The following is a 20,340-nucleotide window of genomic DNA, read 5'->3' on the forward strand; positions in this document are numbered from 1 at the left end:
GCATTGTAATAGTTTAACTAAACTCAGCCATTTATAAATTATATTCTTCAAATCAACTAAATGTGTATTTATCATTCAATGCAACAACTAGTGATTCTATCTTTAAATATCAATTTTAAACTGAACAGTCTATATAATATTTGTATGGATTTCTGATTTGTGTGTATACATTGTGACTCCATGTTTGAGTGTTGAAGGTCAAACTGAAGAAACCACAAGAGTAGATGAGATGAAATTCTGTCAATGCAAAAAAAAACAATATAATAAACCCATGTATTTGTAAATCGACCTCACCCCAAGAAAAATAGACAAGTTTAAAAACAATAAGCCAAGTTTATTGACGTCACTGTTTACAGCACAGCTTTTGACTCGAGTGATCGACACCACTTAGGACCAATCAGCGGAGGCACCACCCCACTCGGTAGCCTGGGCAGTGGGGGCAGCGGACCAATCCTCTGTGGCAGGCTGGGCACTCCAATCCTCTGTAGGAATACAATCATGCGTGTGTAAAAATACAATCAAACCATTTATCGTAGACATTTCCACAGTCAAGAGAAATTGTGTTTCTCCCGACAGGATCCGCAGTGAGGATTTGATGCTTCACTACAGGTTTATGAGAGAACTACTCTACCCCTCTGTGTTGGTCATATAGGACATTTTAGATCCTAGATGGGCAAAAAAGGGGCAATACTAATTTACTTTCAGTACAACTCACCAGCAAAGCCTTCAGCTGCAGCTGGGGCCTTGGAAGGAGCAGCGGCTGAAAAGGAGAATTAAACAAAGTTTGAGTCAAATGTACTCCGGTAGCCATTTTGTTTTGTGATTGTCAAAATGTGCTACTCCATCCACCTTTGCATTTGTGGCCTCCACTCCTGTGTATTCATCGCTTACCCTCGGTGAAGCTCTTACCCTCAATGCCAGCAGGGAACTGCTGGATGGGCACAGAGGGCACTGCCACTCCCTCGGACCAGTCGGCCACCTCGGGCTGGGCGAAGTCGGCCGTGGGGGCGGTCCACTCACCCTGGAACTCCTCCTTGCCAACAGCCTTCTCGGCCGCGGCCTGCTCCTCCTTCTCAATCTGGAACGGGACGAAGAGGTTACAAATTAGTGTTGTGACGTTACAATTTGAGTGAGAGCTCAGGTATGCAGGCACCACAGGTATATGGATTCTTAGCGCAAGCATGCAACATCACATCAGAAGCATATTTTGCTTCAAGTTATCCCATCACTGATTGAGATGAGTCAGTTACGGTTTCAGACTGCCATCTCACCCACAGTGATGGTTTTACTATTCCCTTCCAACGACAACTCACCCAGTCACTGACCGGACTAAGCAAGTGCTTTTAGAAGGGGAATGTGCATTCGAGGTCTCCGAACTCAGTTCCTGAATAGCTACACGGTGAGCAGGTTTTTGTTCCAGTCCAGCACCAACACATCTGATTCAATTAACAGTGGTCAAGACAGAGGATCATGATTAGTTAAGTTGTATCAAACAATTAGTGCAGGACTAGATCAAAAACCTCAAACCTTCAGCTCTCCACGACCAGTTGAAAACCCCTGGTATAAACCGTGTGTGAACCATAGTGCCCCAGTATGTCAGTTACCTCCTCTGGATCTCTGTAGAAGTAGAGATCAGGCATGACCTCCCAGGGGTGTTCCCTGGAGATGGTGCCCCTCATCCGCAGCACCTCCCTAGACAGCATCCACCACATCAGACCAACAGAGTGGTGGCCCTGGAACACAAGAGACAACAGTCAGTTATACATAGATTTGTATACTAATGCACTGATGATTATATGCACCGGCAGTCAGTCATACAGAGACATGAAGGCCATCAAGAGAATTGATCAGTCTAAACTAGTAGAATTGGTTAGTGGATTAACTGATACCCAGTAAAAACATGACTACGTGGGAGGGCGTCTTCGACTACTGACGAGGAAGTGCGAAGGAAACTCCCTAGGAAGGAAGAGTCCCAGTAGGGTTCATGGTTGTGGCTCAGGTCACTATCAAACTCCAGTCATGGGGCAGCAGCCCTACTGATGTTAGCGAAAACCCGGCCAGATCACTCTGGCACACTTCCGACACCTGAACACAGACATCAGACCGTGTCAGGCTTTAATTGTGTGCTGCATATTTCCATCAGTTGGCCAAGATCGGTGGAAGTTCCCATCTACCCTTTCACTTTAAGGAAACACTATTGGGGACAAAACTGATATGATATGCTGTTCAAGTCATTCTCTCTCTTATTCACACATACACATTATATATACACATGCATATAAAAAATGTGAAACCACTAGAACATATATCTGTAGTCTATGGCCTGTCTGTACCTTGTTGTTGCAGGGGATGGCGATGTCCACATATCTGAGGGGAGAGTCAGTGTTACACATGGCGATGGTGGGGATGTTGACATAGGAGGCCTCAGTCAGGGGCTGGTGGTCGGCACGGGGATCTGTCACGATCAGGAGGCGGGGCTCACGGAAAGCAGCCTGGATCTGATTGGTGAAGGTTCCGGGGGTAAAACGACCGTGGAAGGTGGTGGCGCCGGTGGCGGACGCAAACTTCAGCACAGCCCTCTGGTTGGAGGAGAACAGGGAGAGGAGTTACTGGATTGGCTAACAAGCAGGAGGTGACTCAATCAAGAATATAACTTAGCAGTAATATGGTATGTTTGGTTGTGGCTCAGGTCACTATCAAACTCCAGTCATTGGGCAGCAGCCCTACTGATGTTAGCGAAAACCCGGCCAGATCACTCTGGCACACTTCCGACACCTGAACACAGATGTCACAGTGCCAGGCTTTAATTGTGTGCCGTTTAGCTAGTCACTCACAATTACATCAGGCCAACTGACCTGACCACGGTAATGGTCATCAGGACACACCAGTAAATGAAAACAAGTTTCTTATTGGACAAGTATAGATAGTACCTCTCCTCTTTAGTGTTCACTTCCATTTTGCGCCTCCTGAACATAACCCAGGAGAAACTCTGGGCCCTCGACTATGTCAGGTGAGCTAGCAGTGGAGGTCTCACCTGTCCAGTGTTCCTGGAGGAGATGACGCAGACATCAGCTGGGTTCTCAATGGCCACGATGGCACGGGCAGCCAGCAGCAGCTTCTCCCATGTCTTCTTCAGGTTGATGATGTACACACCTGAGGGGACAACCATGTTGAAACATGTTGATACCCGACATGCATACAGCCATAATGTCTATACACATGCTATCCTTTCTCAGGACAATCAATGAAGAAAAAGACTGTACCGATTAAAACTGACTGAGGACTGGTGTTTCACCAACATTGAGATCATTCTCTATTGGATAAATGTTTGAGCTAGAGAAAAACATTCAATATTAGAAAGATGTTCCATCACTGATTGAGATGAGTCAGTTACGGTTTCAGACTGCCATCTCACCCACAGTGATGGTTTTACTATTCCCTTCCAACGACAACTCACCCAGTCACTGACCGGACAACGCAAGTGCTTTTAGAAGGGGAATGTGTATTTCAGAGGTATCGACAACTCTTGATCATATAAACTTGTGTGCAGACTATTGTTCCAGCCCAGCACTGACACATCTGATTCAGTGTATCATGTCAAGACTCAAGACCACGAATAGTTGAATTGCGTATGATAATGCAGAGCTGGAACAAAAGCATTCACATCCTCCACAGTCAAAATATGTGCGAGGTCAGGAAGTCTTCAGATCATAAAGTGACAAATAACCAGGGATCTCGTATTCCTCACCATCACTCTTTCTCTTGTACGTGTAGTGCTCCATCTGGAAATCCATGTTGGTACCTCCCAGGTGGGTCCCGGCTGCCAGGAACTTGAGCACATCCTCCTCCTTCATCTGCAGCACATCCAGACCTCCGGACATCGTGACCACTTTTCCTAAGTTACGAGTTATGTGGAAAAGCTGGCGGGGGAGAAAAAAAGGGGAGACCAGTGAGATGTTGTATAAAAGGTAGGGAAGCAGGGAATGGTTGCTGTTGGAACTGAGGGGTCATTGTGGCTCAGGTCACTATCAAACTCCAGTCATTGGGCAGCAGCCCTACTGATGTTAGCGAAAACCTGGCCGGATCACTCTGGCACACTTCCGACACCTGAACACAGACATTAGACGGTGTCAGGCTTTAATTGTGTGCTGAACAAACTATCAAAACTGCAATGCTTATAATGATTTAGTGTACTTATACAGGCACTTGTCATGGGGACTTGGAATCCGTTTCTAAAAATAGAATTTACAATTATTAAATCAAAATATTGTTGCCGTTCCTTATGAATGACATCTGATCTCAAGAGTGATGATCGGTTTGAGCATGTGGGGAAGAGGGGCGGCGGGTAGCCTATTGGTTAGAGGGTTGGGCCAGTAACTAACCGATATGTCGCTGGACCGAATCCCTGAGCTGACAAGGTAAAAATCTGTTGTTCTGCCACAAGGCAGTTAACCCACTGTTCCCTGGTAGGCCGTCATTGTAAATAATAAATGTTCTTAACTGACTTGCCTAGTTAAATAAATAGTGATGCAATGTTGCTGACCAATTCATATCAATAAATACAATGTTGCAAAAGAGCATTACACTGATACCTTATTGAAACATGTGTGAACCTAGTCTGGTTGGCTCTATGGATGTTGGTAACTTTAGTTATTAGTATCCAGCTTCCTCAATGGATTTCACGAGCACGCATGGCTGAACTAGCTACTAGTGCTAAAGTTAGTAGTAGCCATGGCTTCTGGCCTAGCTGTCTAACATGTAATTCGCTATTTACAGCGGTTGTATTTATACGGATATAGGAAACAATCAGACACAACTTCATAGTTGAAGGTAACAAGGCTTTAGTATTTGTCTCCGCAACTTTTATCTCAAGAAAATAGTAAATTGTTATCTCACCACGAGACAACGCCGTATGGAGTTCTGTACCTCACGGTAAAAGAGAAAGATAAACGGAAGTGACGTCCATATATACTGTAAATTCCACCAATCATCTTCCATTTCCTTCTCCAGGATGAAGAGTAGAATAATTCATAAAAAGGTCGATAGATGGTGGTGAAATCATTCGAGTCTAAAGTGCTATGAGAAAGGGCATAAATTATGATGAGAAGCAGTTGTCACTTCAAATTCAGTTAAATCTATAATTAAATACTGTAAAGTTCATACCAAGAGATCATGCCGTCACCCCATATAGTAATGATTGATTGAACGCTTTATAGTCTAGTAAAATTATAGGTTGCCATTTTGAGGTACTTATAACTTTGAATATTTTGATGCCACTTCAATTAAGACGTTATCCAATTCGGTAATGTTCAAAGGGAATATAAAATCAACTGCTTTGAAATGAAATCAATTCAGGCCACATCATAAGAAAGTGATTCATTTCAGCCGGTTCCTGCCTGGGATGAAATACATAGTCAGTCAGGAGAGAGAAGAAGAGGAACACTGCAGCCCACCTGGTTTGCAACCTTCCCAAGTTTTCCCGCTCCTCCACACAATCCACTGGCTTCCAGTCGAAGCTCCACCCGTATGGGAGGGCAGCTCCCCCTCAGCCCAGTCCAAGCTCTTCTCTGTCCTGGCACCCCAATGATAGAACCAGCTTCCCCCTGAAGCTAGGACAGCTGAGTCCCTGCCCATCTTCCAAAAGCACCTGAAACCCTACCTTTTCAAAGAGTATCAAATAATTCCCTTCCTCACCTCAAGGAAAAGTGTACTTACTCTGCCTGTGATATGTGGTTGCCCCACCTAGCTAGCTTAAGATGAATGCTCTAACTATAAGTCACTCTGGATAAGTGTAAATGTAGGAAGCAATGAGTCATACAAGACTATATCTATATCTGATGGCTGATAATCCACTGAAAGACCAGACTTTTCTGTGACCTCCCCTCACTCTTTTGATATATCATCACTGTCTTTAGATCCCCTCTCTGTCACTGGTTGTCAACCTTACTCTGCTTTTATCGGCCAAGTCTATTTGCATTATGGATTGGTACTGTGCTCACGGGTGTATGTATTTCTCATGGTTATGCATGTTATTTTAACAGGGGCAACTGTAAAAGTGTGAGAGCAAAGATACTGGATTGGTGTTTCAAGAAAGATCTGTCCTACTTTGCAAGGAATCTGTGCTGTTAGAGAATACTTGCCAAAGAGGTAATTTAAGAATATGTTTACCTAACCTGTTTTAAGGACTGTGTCCTTGTGCATATCAGCACGTGTCGATCAACCTCTGATCATGATCCCCCTCTCCCCACATCAGAGAAAGTCAGCTGTGGGGCTGTCTTGTGCAGTGACCGTCTCTTCCTCAGGACACATGGGCCCTGGTGTTCTGAGGACATGAGCTGTAGTCCGTCACTGTGTTATGTCAATGTGGTGTTGCTTTGAAGAGACCAGCGGGCTATACAACAAATTAGGATCAATGAGTTAGCCAGCTAACTTTGATAAGCAACCAGAAATAACTATTGATCTTCTGGTTCATAATAAAAGCTGAACTTAGGTGTTCATTTGTTGATTCTATTAGATTATACCTATCTCATGCTTGATTTAATAAAAAATAAAAGCGTAGACTATTTAGGCAAGTCAGCTGGTTTTCTCCTTGATCAGCATTGTAGTAAACCTCCCGGTACTGAGGTTTGAGCCTAAAAATACAGCAGCTCAAGGTAGAGACACCCACAAAGGATGATGACACGATGAACCAATGTTGAAGTTAATCTAGGCAAAGATTGAATCAAATAAACATCAGGAATTGTACAAAAATGGGGGGAATTTTATTCACGTAAAAACAAAAACAGGCACAGCATCAGTCTGAGCAAACTCACACACACAAAATATTGACAATAATAACAGACCATATACAATGTAAAGTCACAATATCAAGGACAATAGTGATGATACTCGCCAAGGCAAAAATGTTACGGCACAGGACAATTTGGTGGTAAGAGTTGTTACTGTGTTACAACAACAAAACACAGACAAGGGCTGAAGATCTACCAATTCGCAAGAAAAGTTAATCACCCCAGTCCTTTTACCAGCCGCTAAGGGGCTTGAATGAATGAATGAATGAGTGTTGAATTCTAAAGTGCATTCACTTACTGGCATTGAGCTAGGGTTAACTCAGTGTTTCCCCTCTCAATGACTCAAACTACACTCAGTGGCCAGTTTATTAGGTACACACCCTCTTTCACAAAAATGGTTCACTCCTACAGACAGTGAGTCACGTGGCCGCGGCTTGCTATAAAAAGCAGGCAGACAGGCATCGAGGCATTCAGTTACCAGTTGATTGAACGTTAGAATGTGAAAAACGAGTGACCTATGCAACTTTGAGCGTAGTATGGTGGTTGGTGCCAGGCGAGCCGGTTCCAGTATCTCAGAAACGGTCGGCCTAATGGGCTTTTCACTCACGACAGTGTCTAGGTTTTACGGAAACTGGCGCGACAAACAAAAAACATCCAGTTAGCGGCCGTCCTGTGGGTGAAAACAGCTTGTCAATGAGAGAGGTCGGAGGAGAATGGCAAGAATCGTGCAAGCTAACAGTAGGCCCACAAATGGGCAGATAACAGAGGGAATGGATTTCAGAATGCACAACTCATCTATCCTTGCCAAGGAAGAGCTACTGCAGCAGACCACACCGGGGTCCACTCCTATCAGTTATAAACAAGCGGTTCCAGTGGGCACGTGATCTCCAACACAGGACAACTGTGGAGTGGAAAAACATTGCCTGGTCTGACGAAACCCGGTTCCTGTTCATTCATGCTGATGGCAGAGTCAGGATTTGGCGTAAGCAGCATGAGTCCATTGCCAATCCAGGCTGGTGGCGGTGGTGTCATGGTGTGGCTAAAGTTTTACTGGCGCACGTTAGGTCCCTTGACACCAATTGAGCAACGTTTCCACGCCCACAAATAATTCAGGCTGTTCTGGAAGCAAAGGGGGTCCGACTCGGTACTAGATGGATGTACCTAATAAACTGGCCAGTGTATATTGAAGCTATGTTATGTCCTTCTTCATGTGTGTGCGTAAAAAGCAAAAGCAGTTGGCAAACAGTGATTGTAGTGATGGCATGGAGTGAGTAGCCCTGTGCTACTAGTGCACCAATATAGATTTAAATCAGTTTCTCTCAGCCATCTCTGGTCCTAGAAGCTTCAATAGAGCTCAACAGGCTCTATACACAGAGTATTCCAAACATTAAGAACACCCTCCTAATATTTAGTTGCGCTCACTCAGTGTATATTTTCAATCTGCACAATGCTTTTCAATATAAACACATCTCTTTAAAACGGACATGTCATGGGTTTTTATTTTTGAACATGGCACACTGGACACTGTGGGTTAAAAAATATACACGTGTATGGGCTTCCAAAAACAAACTACTCAAAATACTGAATACATAGGCCTATTCATTTACAAAACTAATAAGAGACCATCCAGGACCATGGCTGTGCATCACTGATATGGATTCCTATATTTAGCTGGGTAGTGTACATTAGTGCACACCGTCGCAAAATGTTTTGCATCAGAAAACCAACAGATTTTACATTTCGTATAGGACAAGATCAGCTAGTCCCTCCGGTTTGCTTTCTTTTTGTGACTACTGAATCTGGCCCATGTAATACAGTGATGCTGAAGCTGCATGTTCATGATCGCGATGTTGACTATTGTCTCACAATGCTACAGCCCAAAGGGGGCCAGAGTTGCATCGTCTGGGTTCCAATGGGATTGACTAGAGCCAATTATCCATCAATGGCTCTGGGATTGACTACCATTACTGGTTAGATAAAGCACATCCGGTCTATAACACTGCAACCAGAATGGAATGCACTAGAAATGTTATCCCAGTTTAATTGGGTATGGAGAACACCCACTGTACACTATTTTAATATGGCTAAGTATGCCAATGCCAAGTTTCTAGTAGCTAATTATGCAGTATAGAAAATATCAGCCTAGTCTTTTGCTACAATGCACAGCAATATTGTCTTGATTGTCCAAGCTAGTAATAAATGGATTTAGTCAGTCAGTCAGTCAGTCAGTCAATAAATATTGTATTTCCTTCAGTCAGTCGACAGGTCGCAATAATCACTGTGCTGATAATGTATTCTGCCGGTCATTTGTAAATATGTTGCATGGTCATGGCACAGGGTTACTTTGTCCAGTCCACTACACTTTTAGCCAGCAGATAACCTCTTGCTGAGGTAACTAAATCAAAGCTGCCGTTTCGTCTTCGGAGTGTTAGAGACACCTAGATGTTAGTCACAGTCCTAGACAGTGAGTGACAGTTTCTTGTCACCGGAGTGGTATCCATAGTAGTCAGTCTGAGAGGGTCTCCCCCATAGAAATATAATTAAATAGATCCCTATGGTCTCCCCCATAGAAATAGATAGTTCTCTATGGTCTCCACACTCAGAGGGGGATCAGTTCAGTTCTCAGCAGTGAGGGAATGTCATTTAAGGTCAGGGTTGACAATGTAAGGACATACAAACATTCACAATAACTCTCATAAACATCAACATGTAAAACACTTTCACTCTTCCGTGCCATCGACACCCACCTCTTTGTCTTTCCCAAGCTAGTTGCAGTGATAAACAGTCCCTACACCTCCTCTCTCTCCCTCCTTCTCACTTTCTTCCCCCTCAAACTGCTGCTTTGTATAAAAACAAGTCCCCACGTCATTCTTCCTTTATCAGTTCCTCCCTGACTCCTCTCCTCAGGACTTGAGTCCCATGCGGGCCATCAGCTGTTCGTAGACGGTCCAGGCCATGGCTGCCATCAGAGTCCTCCTCAGAGAGCGTGGCACAGCCCCACGGAAGAAACCCCTCAGACCATGCTCCTGAAGGAGAGAGAAGAGGAGAGTTCAATCACTGTTCAGTTGGTAAATACAGTAGTACGTGCAAGAGATGTTCAGTCGCTTTTGGAGGAACATTTACGTTCAATAAGAAGTGCTTCAAATCCATAGCTATATCTCAAGGATTAAAATACCCTCAGAATGGGAAAAATTGGAAGACCAAGAATGGGACCTTACACACAGGAAATGAATCATGTACTGTATATTTTCATTAAGATTCAGTCCTCACCATGTAGATGTAGCGAATGGCGTCCTTGGTTGTCCAGTGGGAGGGGCTGACCTGGATGTGAGTCTTGACCACGTCAGCTGGCTGGGTGACCACAGAGGCTAGGACTCCAGCCATCACCCCACAGCCAAAGTTCCCCAACGGGGCATAGGGCGACGAGCTCACCTCTGAGGGAAGAGACCGCACAGAGAATGTCAGACCTACTCGGGCACTAATAGAAAATACATGTCATTATTCTGGATTACTCGGAATTCAGTGCAAGCAATACCCCACATGGCGTTTAAAAGCTTTTTACACTAACAGACGCCAATGTAAAGAAATCTTGCTGAAGTAACACACTTGACTATTCAGTGTGTCGGTGTGACATTTTGTGGTCTCTCCCTCTTCCCCTCCTCTCACAACTGTATCCTCAGGGCAGACGAGTGTGTATCTCTTACCCGGTGGCAGGGACCTCTTGGCCTGGCTGTAGAACATGACGTAGATGCCAGAGAAGGGTGCGTCTCGGAGCAGTGTGGCCGTCAGCCCGGAGAACAGAGCCCTGGGCCCCTCCGTCTCACACACGCTCTTCAGAGCTCCCAGGACGCTCACGTAGTTGTACCGTCCGCTCTGCGCAACACACACAGTAATACACCCCATTATACACGACAACCACAGTAGATCACGTAGTTGTACCCTCCACTCTGGAATACCTACAGGTTACCACGAGGGTTGGGGTCGGTTCCATTTCAATTGACTGAATTGAAATGAACCCCAATGCTGAATACAGCGGAGGCTGCTGAGGGGAAGACGGCTCATAATAATGACCGGAAATGGAGTCAATGGAATGGTATCAAACACATGGTTTTCATCGGTTTCATACCTTCCCAGTCACTCCTTTCCGGCCATTATTATGAGCCGTCCTCCCCTCAGCAGCCTCCGCTGACTGAATACTAACTCAACACACAACAACTAGCAACATTTAAACACTAAACCAGATAGATATCCACCACCCCTGGAAACCAACGGAGCCCCATTAATAAACAGATGACACATCATAGTCATACAGATGAAGAAACTAGCAGGCGACATAGTTCCAGTAAACATTTGTAGTCGTGACACATCCTCTATGCACAGCTAGATGCTCAGTCCTTATAAAACCAACACGACAGCATTTATTCAAATGCAGATAGAAGCGCTTAGTTCCCAAGGCAATCAGCTCTACTGTCAGATAACCTCTCTCTCTCTCTGCTCTTTCTCTCCTGTCTTTTCCCTTTATCTCCCCCCTCTCCCTCTCTCTCTCTCTGCGGTAGCAGGCTGCTAATTCTACCATCATCCTCCCTCTAATTATACCTTCCATCTCCAGCCCACAGACACCAGAAATATCCCAGCCTATCTGCTAGCGCTTGTTCTATGCTATTACTGAACCAACAACTCCTCCCCTTCCTCCTTTGTTTACTTCCTGACTTCATTCTTCCTTTCCTCTTTCACACACATTCTGAACCATTCTTCATCTTAATTCATATATCCTTCCACCCCTTTTCCCCCCCATCCATTCATGCCCTAATCCATCCTAAACATACATGGCTGTAGCAACCCTCACCTCATCCTTGCTCCTCTCCCTCCACCCTCTCCATCCTACACCACTCCCTCAAAGTCTTTTTCCATCCTCATATAGCTGTAACAACCTCTCTCACACTCAACCATACCTTAATCCCAGCTCCTTCACCTCTCCATCTTTTATTGTAGTCCATCCCCATTCACAACACCGAGAAGAATCTCTCACCTCGAAGCGTGTCTTGATGACGGTGACAGGCAGCATGCAGACACCAGCCACGGCCCTGGCCCCGGCCCCCAGCAGCACAGCCTCCCCAGCGTTAGGGGCCCGGCCCTCCTGGAAGTAGTGCTGCTTCAGTGAGTAGAAGGTAGAGAAGTAGATCCCTACGCCTGGGATACAGCGCACAAACGACTGGGGGGAGAGAGAGAGAGAATGAGTGTGTTAGGAGAGCGAGAGAGAGGTCAAGATTTAGATTGTTTCTACCTTCAAGAAGAATTCAGCTACAATGGCGAAGTGGATAAAAATTTTGGAATTCAGATATGACATCCACTGATTTTTTTTAAACGACGGAGAACGACATGGTTCGACGGCAATAAATCAGCACAATCAACCTTTTGGGGTTTTCAAATTGCCGCTGTCTTGGAGCGAGAATTGGAATCATGTGCACTGTGCTAATGAGGACACAATAAAAGAGTCAAGGAGAGCAATGTACAATTCGGTGAAATGCGCAAACGAGGCATTTGTGATAAGTACATGGGGCCGCCATCTTTAGGGCCTGTCGTTTTTAGAGAGCGACGTGATCTGCTAAGAAAGCCTGGTTCCTAGAAAAAAGATTCACTAAACCAAAGTGATACACTAAGCCAGACTTCGTACACAGACTGTGTTAAAACAGGGAAAGTAAACCACAAGGCGAACAGGGAAGCCAGACCGATTCGATTCTTACCGGTGACACTCCCTTCCACAGGCCCAGGAAGGTCTCTGTCCGAATGACCTGGACAAGCACTGTCATCATCCCCACCTTAGGAGCTCTGAGACGGGAGATAAATACATGGTTAAACACACAACATGCATTAAGTTAAGAGAGTGGATACTTGAAAATAAGCGAAAGTCTACAAAGACAGATTAACCTGTAGATTTGTTCCCAACACGTCTTCGGGGGTCAATTCTAGTGAGGAGTTGTTAGCATGGAAGTGTGTTCAATTAGCATATATGGGCCAAATGAGGGGATTCAAACTGTCTGAAAGCTACTGAAGAGGGATTCTACACTGCAGTGTGTGTCTGTATCAGTGTTTATGCAAGTATACATGCACATGTGTGTCTCTGGCTCTTTCTGTGTACATGTGTCCTACAGACTAAAGCTGGGATGATAAACCCAAAATTACAGACACCAACACTTCGAACTCATACCGAAGCAATTTTGCTAATGTCGGTCATTTTCGGGGATTACACAATGTTCCTGTGTGCATTAAACAATAGCCTACGGAGCGGCACAGCATATATGAAAGCATAAAGGCATAGAGAAAAGCGTCACGCTGCCGGAGCTCAACACTTTCATCTATGCCGTTTCATTCGAGCCAATCAGAGTCGTGTTCTATCCCAAGCTTCCAACACCTGTTATTGGCAGTTCTCCCAAGTGATGTTGCGAGTGGCCTCGTTCATTGGTGATGTTGCGAGTAGCCTTGTTCAAATGAACGGAGACAAAAAAACTGCCGTCCCAGAAATCCAAAAACAATCGCTGCCAAAGATGGATGCTGTGTTGGTTGTTTGTGCCCATTTCGGTTTTCAACCTAGTGACATTGAGCAGAGTGAGGCGATGTGCTTGAACTGTCTCACAACTATAGCAACCACTCGAGGTAACACCAACAACTGTTTCCACCATTTGAAACACAGGCAGGTAATAGAGCATGACGAACGCATGGAGAAGAAGAATTAGACAGAGGCCAACAAGTGTCATGTCTAGGGCTGTTATGAAATGTTGCCAGCAGGTGATTGTCATGCAAATAACTGCCTGACTAATGGTAATTGACTGTTAATTAACATAAACGTGTTTAGCATTTCTGGCTACCACGCATAGCCTACAAGCCACTGATGCAGACCTTAGGAACATCTACATTTTACAAGTCCAATAAATCCATTTAATATTGCTTACAGCCTTACAATAAATCCATTTAATATTGCTTACAGCCTTACAATAAATCCATTTAATATTGCTTTCAGCCTTACAATAAATCCATTATTTATTTTAGGCAGGTCTAAAGAAACATTATGATGTGAAGAAAATGTAGCCCGTTTAAGAACAGAGTGACTTAAAAGGGACAATGGAGCGCAGAGTACCGGCCATTAGCAGAAGTTAACGAGTTTGGTAAGCTATCAGCGGCATCAGAGTGCAGTTTTGGAGCCTAGTTAGTGACTCAACGGTCACGTGGAATTTGACTGTGGTTATGACTGCCGGTGTGGCGGTAATATGGTCACTAACAGCCCTAGTCATGACATGAGCAGTGCCCAGGGACAACACAATAAGGAATAGTTTGCACACACAACTTACTATGCAACACACACTAACTGATGGAATGAAATGACAGATAAAGTACCACATCGCAAAAGAAGATGGTTCACAATCTGGACAAGAAATACAAAATGTACGAGAAATGTCATGCCAAAATAGCATCGGAGCTGAAACCGGTCGGTGCAGAGCACTATTTGGCAACAACAACTGATATGTTATCCAGTAGGATGGTGAAGCCCTACATGTCATTGCCACTGCACTACATCGAAGCTGAAGCTGCGCAGCAGGTGCCTGTAGACTGCCTACTTTGCAGTCTAAAAGTCCATTGTGTTTGGAGCAAATAACATGCTGCAATTACCAAACACCAATAGACTAATGGAGTTCTAAATTCATTTACATATAAAAATCAGTCTCATGTCTTTATAAGAAATAAATGCATAACTAAATAAATGTTTAATATACAGGTCTCTTTCTGTAGCAGCGTTACGTCATCTTTTAAATGCTGGATCACCTGGTAAACAAATAACTTAATAATAATGTATTACGGCCATTTCTTTGACACAGTGTACATAGGGTGGAAATAACTGTGCACCTCCCCAAATAGTAAATTAAAAATCGCCACCCCCCAAAAAAGGGTCAATTTATTGGCGATATGGATTGTTGTCCGTAGTGCAGAGCTCCACTACATACCCAGGCTTCATGATGTTCTGCAGGGTCTGCAGGCGCGTCTTGACCAGGTCCAGAGGCTGGAAGAGCAGCGTGGAGCAGGTGCCGCTCAGGGAGCCACACATGAAGGCCTTGAGAGCTGGATGCGCCTGAGGGGGGGTGTGGGGGGCATGGAGAGAGAAGAGGGTGAGAGAAAAAAATGGGGACGAGGGATAAGCACACTTCCACACGTTGTTTTGTGTGTGACTGATGCTACATGCACGGGCATGCAGGAAGGAAATACGGCTTACACCGCACATTCTGTTTGAAAACACAAACGATGCCCTAAAAGGCTTTGCACAGTACAGAAACATGTTCATGATGTATGCACAAATACACACAGATAGAACAAATTGCAACGACAGCCACAGAACACAGGCGAGCGCCCACACAACCAGTGGTGATGGAGATGCGTGCAGACAGTGGACACACAAACAGAGGAGCTGTCACGGCGAATCACATGGAGACTCAGCGTTATCATTATTCACACGTCTGACAGACAAATACGGGGGGTGTACACAGATAAATGCTAAATATAGCTAGAGACGGTGGGATAAATGGGACACACGCTGATAAATACCAACACACACACAGGCGCACGTACGTACATACGTACACCATTGCACTGCACACTCCCCTTACCCATCTGGATAAAAGGAATGCATATGTGAGTGTGAGGATGCTGTTCATGGACTACAACTCATCCTTCAATACTATAGTGTCCTATAAGCTCATTACAAAGCTCACATCCCTGGGTCTGAACTCCTCCCTATGCAACTGGGTCCTGGACTTCCTGAAGGGCCACCCCCAGGTGGTGAAGGTAGGCAACATTACGTGCTCGACACAGATTCTCAACACGGGGGCCCCACAAGGGTGCGTCCTCAGTCCCCTCCTGTATTTCCTGTATACCCACAACTGCATGGCCTCACACAGTTCCAACTCCATCAAGTTCGCTGACGACGCGACAGTAGTAGGTCTGATTACCAACAACAACGACATGGCCTACAGGGAGGAGGTAGGCACTAACGGCGTGGTGCCAGGTAAGCAACCTCTCCCTCAACGTCCGCAAAACAAAGGACCTGATTGTGGAATTCAGGAGGAACCAGGCTGGACACATCCTCATCAACTGGGCCACGGTGGAGACGGTCAATAACTTTAAATTCCTCTGTGTACAAATCACACGGTCACCGTGGTGAAGGCGGCACAACAACTTCAGGATTCTGAAGAAATTCGGCCTCTCCCAGAGGGCCCTCACAGTGTTCTACAGGAGCACCATCGAGAGCATACCGTCGGACTGCATCACAACCTGGTAAGGCAACTCCACCGCCTCTGATCGTAATGTACTTGAGAGGGTGATACGTGCAGCCAAACCCACCACTGGGTGCACACTGTCTGCCCTCCAGGACATCTACAACACCAGGTGTTGCAGGAAGGTCAAGAAAATCATCAGGGACCCAAGCCACGGCCTGTTCTCCCCGCTTCCATCACTCTGACGTGGGCAGTACAGGAGCATCATGGCAAAAACTGGAAGACTGGCCAATAGGTTCTACCCCCAGCCCATCAGGCTGCTGAATAGCCACCACTAATCAGCTACCTACTACCCCCTCCCCCCTGCTGCTCCCCCTATGGACAGCCCCCCACCCCCCACAGCTGTCTTTTACTCTGCCCCCACCCCAATGACATCCATCACTGTTGCAGTTGTAAATACGTGTAATCCTATTATTATTTCTATTGTTTAATTTAACTTGGTCCCCACCCCCCCTCAATGGTCATTTAGTCTGCCTGCTACTCTCCCTATGTTCACCCCCACAACAGTCTTTATTCTGCCTCAATGAACATGTATTCTTTCATCACTGCTACAGTTATGTATATAGTGCCATTTCTATTGTTGTTTTTTATGACCATTTTCATTGTTTTATTTCACTTAGTCCTGCAACAGATGTTCACTGTACCATCCAACTACACCTGCAACCCTGTACATGTGAATTTTAAACACTCAATCTGAAAAACACAGGGACACACAAACATATATACATACGCACACTCACAGATGGCACACACAAAGACAGATGCTGACAGGCGTATGATGCCGGATCTCAAATACTGTAATCATGGTGATTAACAATTATTTGTAAAAGCATGTAGACACAAATGCACAGCAGCATAGCATGAAAACGCATCCACACTGGCACTTGACAATAACACACAAACACCACTGGCTATCCTCCCTACCTTTCCCAAGATGCTTGAGGGTTTGCCTCCTTGAGAATCCTGTTTCTGTTGCATGTCTCCCTCTTTCACCTCTCTCTCTCTGTGCTGCTGCTACGAACAGCATATTACAAAATAAGTCATCTCCATCTCTCGCTTCCCTCTCTCTCTCTCAATCTAACACACAATGGTTTGCTGCTGCTACCTCTTCTCACCCCCACCCCAGCTTCATCCACATGCTTCTATTGGTCTCTATCTCGCTGATTCGCACATACACACACACACACATATACACAACAGAATTGCGCCGCTCTCTCTCCTCCCCTCTAAATCGCTCTCTGACAAATTTTGTCTCTATGAAATGCGATGTATGAGTCATGCAGTGGCTGTGTCGCCGTGTGTATCTGTCTTTCTGTGTGTGTGTGACACTAAATATGGGTCACTGAGAATTGGATGGTGGTGGGAGTCTGTTTATGCAAATGAATGTGTGACTTTCAGCCCGTGTGTACTACACTGTCTTCCCCAGGCCTGGATGACATAACCAATGTAAAATTAGTGTAGTAGAATATTACAATGCTAGCACAGAAAATACAACTTTCTCAATCTATGGCAGCCTCCTTTACCCTGACGTCACAGGCCTAGTCTTACAACCCATTATTCTCAACATTACAAAAAACGTCCTATTTTTCTAAAGAATGCAATGGCAACAGACAATGGCCTGTAGAACATAAAAGGGTGTTGGGCCTCACCTCCACGCACTTTGGTAGATTTCAACTCTGTACTTCTGGAGAATAGTCAAATCCTGCCCATGACCCCAGGTATTCAGACCAAATCTTTGCAGAAAATGAATTTTCTTGAAAAACAGTGCAGATGCAAAGTTTGCTAACAGAATAACAGTTGTGCCATCATTCTGTTACCACCAAACTTTGCATCTACAATGTTCAAGTAAATGTGTTTGAGTAAAATGTTTGGTGGAAATTGTTAAAAGAAGTCCTTGTGTACTGAGATGTATGGTTTGTTTAACTTAGCAATCGTTGGTTTTTATTTGACATTCATTTTAAAGCTGCAATATGTAACTTTTTGGGTGAAAACCAAATTCACAGAAACTGATTTATAGATCGGTCACTCATTGAAAGCAAGCCTAGAGCATATCTACTTCTTAGACTATGTGCCTTATTTCTGTGCTTCCTGTTCCTAAATTTCGTTTTTGCGTTTTTTGTCATTTCTATACACAAACTAAACATCAGATAAAATATATATTTTTGTTTATGGAAAAAACATTTCACTGCGGTATATATGGGTAAAACAACAAACGATTCCCTACACGTTTGTCATATAAACTGAAATTAGGCGATCTATTACATTCTTAGCAACCAGGAAATGGCGGGACGTTTTCTGCATAGTGCGCCTTTAAAGTGAATATTCTCGGTATCACTGTCAGTCAGGTTAACTCGCTTGTATAGAACCAAAGACAATGCCCGTGGACTACAGTGTTCATGTATAGCTAACGTTACTAACTTACCAGTGCCAACTCCATCGTGGATGCTGATGCAGTGGATGAATCCTGAAGGGGCGATTTGAGCGCCTCCTTCCCTTCTCTTGCCGTCTTGTCGCTGTTTGTTTACAGCCCCAACTACAGTAAGGGGGTGAATAGCTAGACCAATTACATACGCATGTCAACATAATGATGTAACGCTTTGCAAAGACTCGCTACAGCCATTAAACTATAAAAAGGGCTACACCAGGTCCAACTGGATACATAAGTTTGCTAACCCTACCGCTTTAGCTATTGAAAAGGGGGTCAAATGTCATGCACACGGCACATAACATACCTTACCTGGCTTTTGACGTTCGCTAGGGACCGATGACTTGGTTCATTTCAAAGACAGTCATTTTGCCGGTGACAGGCTACAATAAACAAATCAGTCACCACACCAGATAGCAAACTGTTAGCTGAACAAAAAGCGAGCTAACGTGTAAGCGCGAACCTTTTGAGTAAAATACTACAATGGTGTTCAGGTTAAAGAAATAGTCCCGTTCGCTCGTTAGGTAGCTAGCAAACTGTCTCGCCAAAATGAAGGACGCTAGCTAGCTGTGCTGACTTTGCTAATGTAATGCTAGCAAAAGTAGTTGGCTGGCTTTGTACTAACACGTTTGACTGCTCACAGATACCAAAGTGTAGCCATCTACTATCTAGTCAGATGTAATTCACTAGATTTAACACGTAGACCACTATGCAGTTGTTGCCATGCACCTTGTTTCTTGTCGGCGTCGGGAAATGTCAAACCTGAACCGTCAGTGAGACATGCGCAACTTCCCCCACGTCGCGCCAAGCCCCTCCTCTCTACCCGGTACCAGTCGGGGCCAACTGGTTGTGAACCGGTTTCATCTCGCTTTCCACTGCAAAATGTACAGTTGGAGGGAAGCAAAGGCAATATTTCTAGTTCTACTCCTTGAACCCTCTGGTGGTGTACTTGAGGACTGCATGTGTGTAAATACAGTAGCTGATTTGTAGTATCACTCCTTTGTATAAACCTCCTGCTGTGTTCCGGTCGAATTGTACAGATTTACACGTTCTCTCTGAAAAATGTAGTCCATTTAATCTGTCATAAGGTTCCATGACTTTCCACAGAGGGCATCTGAACACACAAAATACATGATTTACATTTTGGGTGTTTAAACTTTTGTACAGCTGTGGTGTTTGTTCCTGGTCATTAGAAATTAATGGGTGAGACTACAATTAGTGTAGAAAATTGAGTTCAGGCACATGCCCATTCATCAGAGGGACACACTCTCTCCCAGACCCCCACATGCATGTGTTTGAGCACACATACACACACCTCAACTCCCCTTCTTGCCTTCCATGGCAACCCCCACAGGAACTTTTCCCCAATATAACACTTCCTCCATGGGAACCACACCTGTTTGCATTCTCACAATCACAACACTGTTTCAATAATATATAGAACTTTTCTTGCAGCTCTGGTATATAAAGCCTTTGATGCTTTGCTCACAATTCATTCTGTGGCAGCACAATGACCAAATGGTATACTGTATGAGGCTCTTGATGTCTTTGATCATGACACTGGTGAGGAGAGTCCTTGGTCATTGGACCAGGAACACAGAACTAACATTTAACATACAACAGGAGGGTTAGAGGATCATCTCCCCCCCAATAGCATGGTATTATTTCACTAATAGCTACTGTACTAATAGCTACTGTAAATTGGACAGTGCAGTTAGATTAACAAGGTAAGCTTTCTGCCCATAGATGTATGTCCTGGGAAATGTTATTTTTACTTACATGCTTATCACATTAGCGCAACCATTCC

General features: G+C 44.7%; 2 protein-coding genes and 2 non-coding genes across 11 annotated transcripts; all 4 read right to left on the reverse strand.

Moving 5' to 3' along the window:
* Positions 1-313: 313 nt before the first annotated feature.
* LOC112230267 (40S ribosomal protein SA) lies at positions 314-5,001 on the reverse strand. 2 transcript variants are annotated; one of them, XM_024396493.2, is made up of 8 exons: positions 4,897-5,001; positions 3,749-3,920; positions 3,035-3,153; positions 2,334-2,579; positions 1,605-1,733; positions 910-1,078; positions 716-760; positions 314-482 (listed from the first exon to the last, which is right to left on the reverse strand). In XM_024396493.2, the coding sequence occupies exons 1-8, from the start codon at positions 4,996-4,998 to the stop codon at positions 388-390; spliced, it is 1,077 nt and encodes a 358-aa protein (XP_024252261.1). In that variant the 5' UTR covers positions 4,999-5,001; the 3' UTR covers positions 314-387. The 2 variants fall into 2 exon arrangements, with proteins under 2 accessions (XP_024252261.1, XP_024252260.1); XM_024396492.1 differs by having other exon boundaries at positions 892-1,078.
* LOC112230480 lies at positions 559-677 on the reverse strand. The gene has a single exon (XR_002950341.1). It is a non-coding gene; the product is annotated as a small nucleolar RNA SNORA26 (small nucleolar RNA).
* Positions 2,677-2,818, reverse strand: LOC112230468. Its single transcript, XR_002950331.1, has one exon. It is a non-coding gene; the product is annotated as a small nucleolar RNA SNORA62/SNORA6 family (small nucleolar RNA).
* A 1,736-nt stretch (positions 5,002-6,737) lies between the features above and the next one.
* LOC112230264 (mitochondrial glycine transporter B) lies at positions 6,738-19,415 on the reverse strand. Of its 7 annotated transcripts, none has more exons than XM_024396489.2 (10): positions 19,263-19,415; positions 18,846-18,916; positions 18,531-18,662; positions 17,033-17,122; positions 14,786-14,910; positions 12,533-12,617; positions 11,818-12,000; positions 10,493-10,661; positions 10,059-10,222; positions 6,738-9,814 (listed from the first exon to the last, which is right to left on the reverse strand). In XM_024396489.2, the coding sequence occupies exons 3-10, from the start codon at positions 18,543-18,545 to the stop codon at positions 9,692-9,694; spliced, it is 954 nt and encodes a 317-aa protein (XP_024252257.1). In that variant the 5' UTR covers positions 18,546-18,662; positions 18,846-18,916; positions 19,263-19,415; the 3' UTR covers positions 6,738-9,691. The 7 variants fall into 7 exon arrangements, with proteins under 7 accessions (XP_024252257.1, XP_042166655.1, XP_024252256.1 ...); XM_042310721.1 differs by having other exon boundaries at positions 18,531-18,641; positions 18,841-18,916; XM_024396488.2 differs by having other exon boundaries at positions 18,531-18,641; positions 19,263-19,414.
* Positions 19,416-20,340: the final 925 nt, after the last annotated feature.

Source organism: Oncorhynchus tshawytscha, linkage group LG32 (assembly GCF_018296145.1).
Source record: "Oncorhynchus tshawytscha isolate Ot180627B linkage group LG32, Otsh_v2.0, whole genome shotgun sequence".
NCBI lineage: Eukaryota > Metazoa > Chordata > Actinopteri > Salmoniformes > Salmonidae > Oncorhynchus > Oncorhynchus tshawytscha.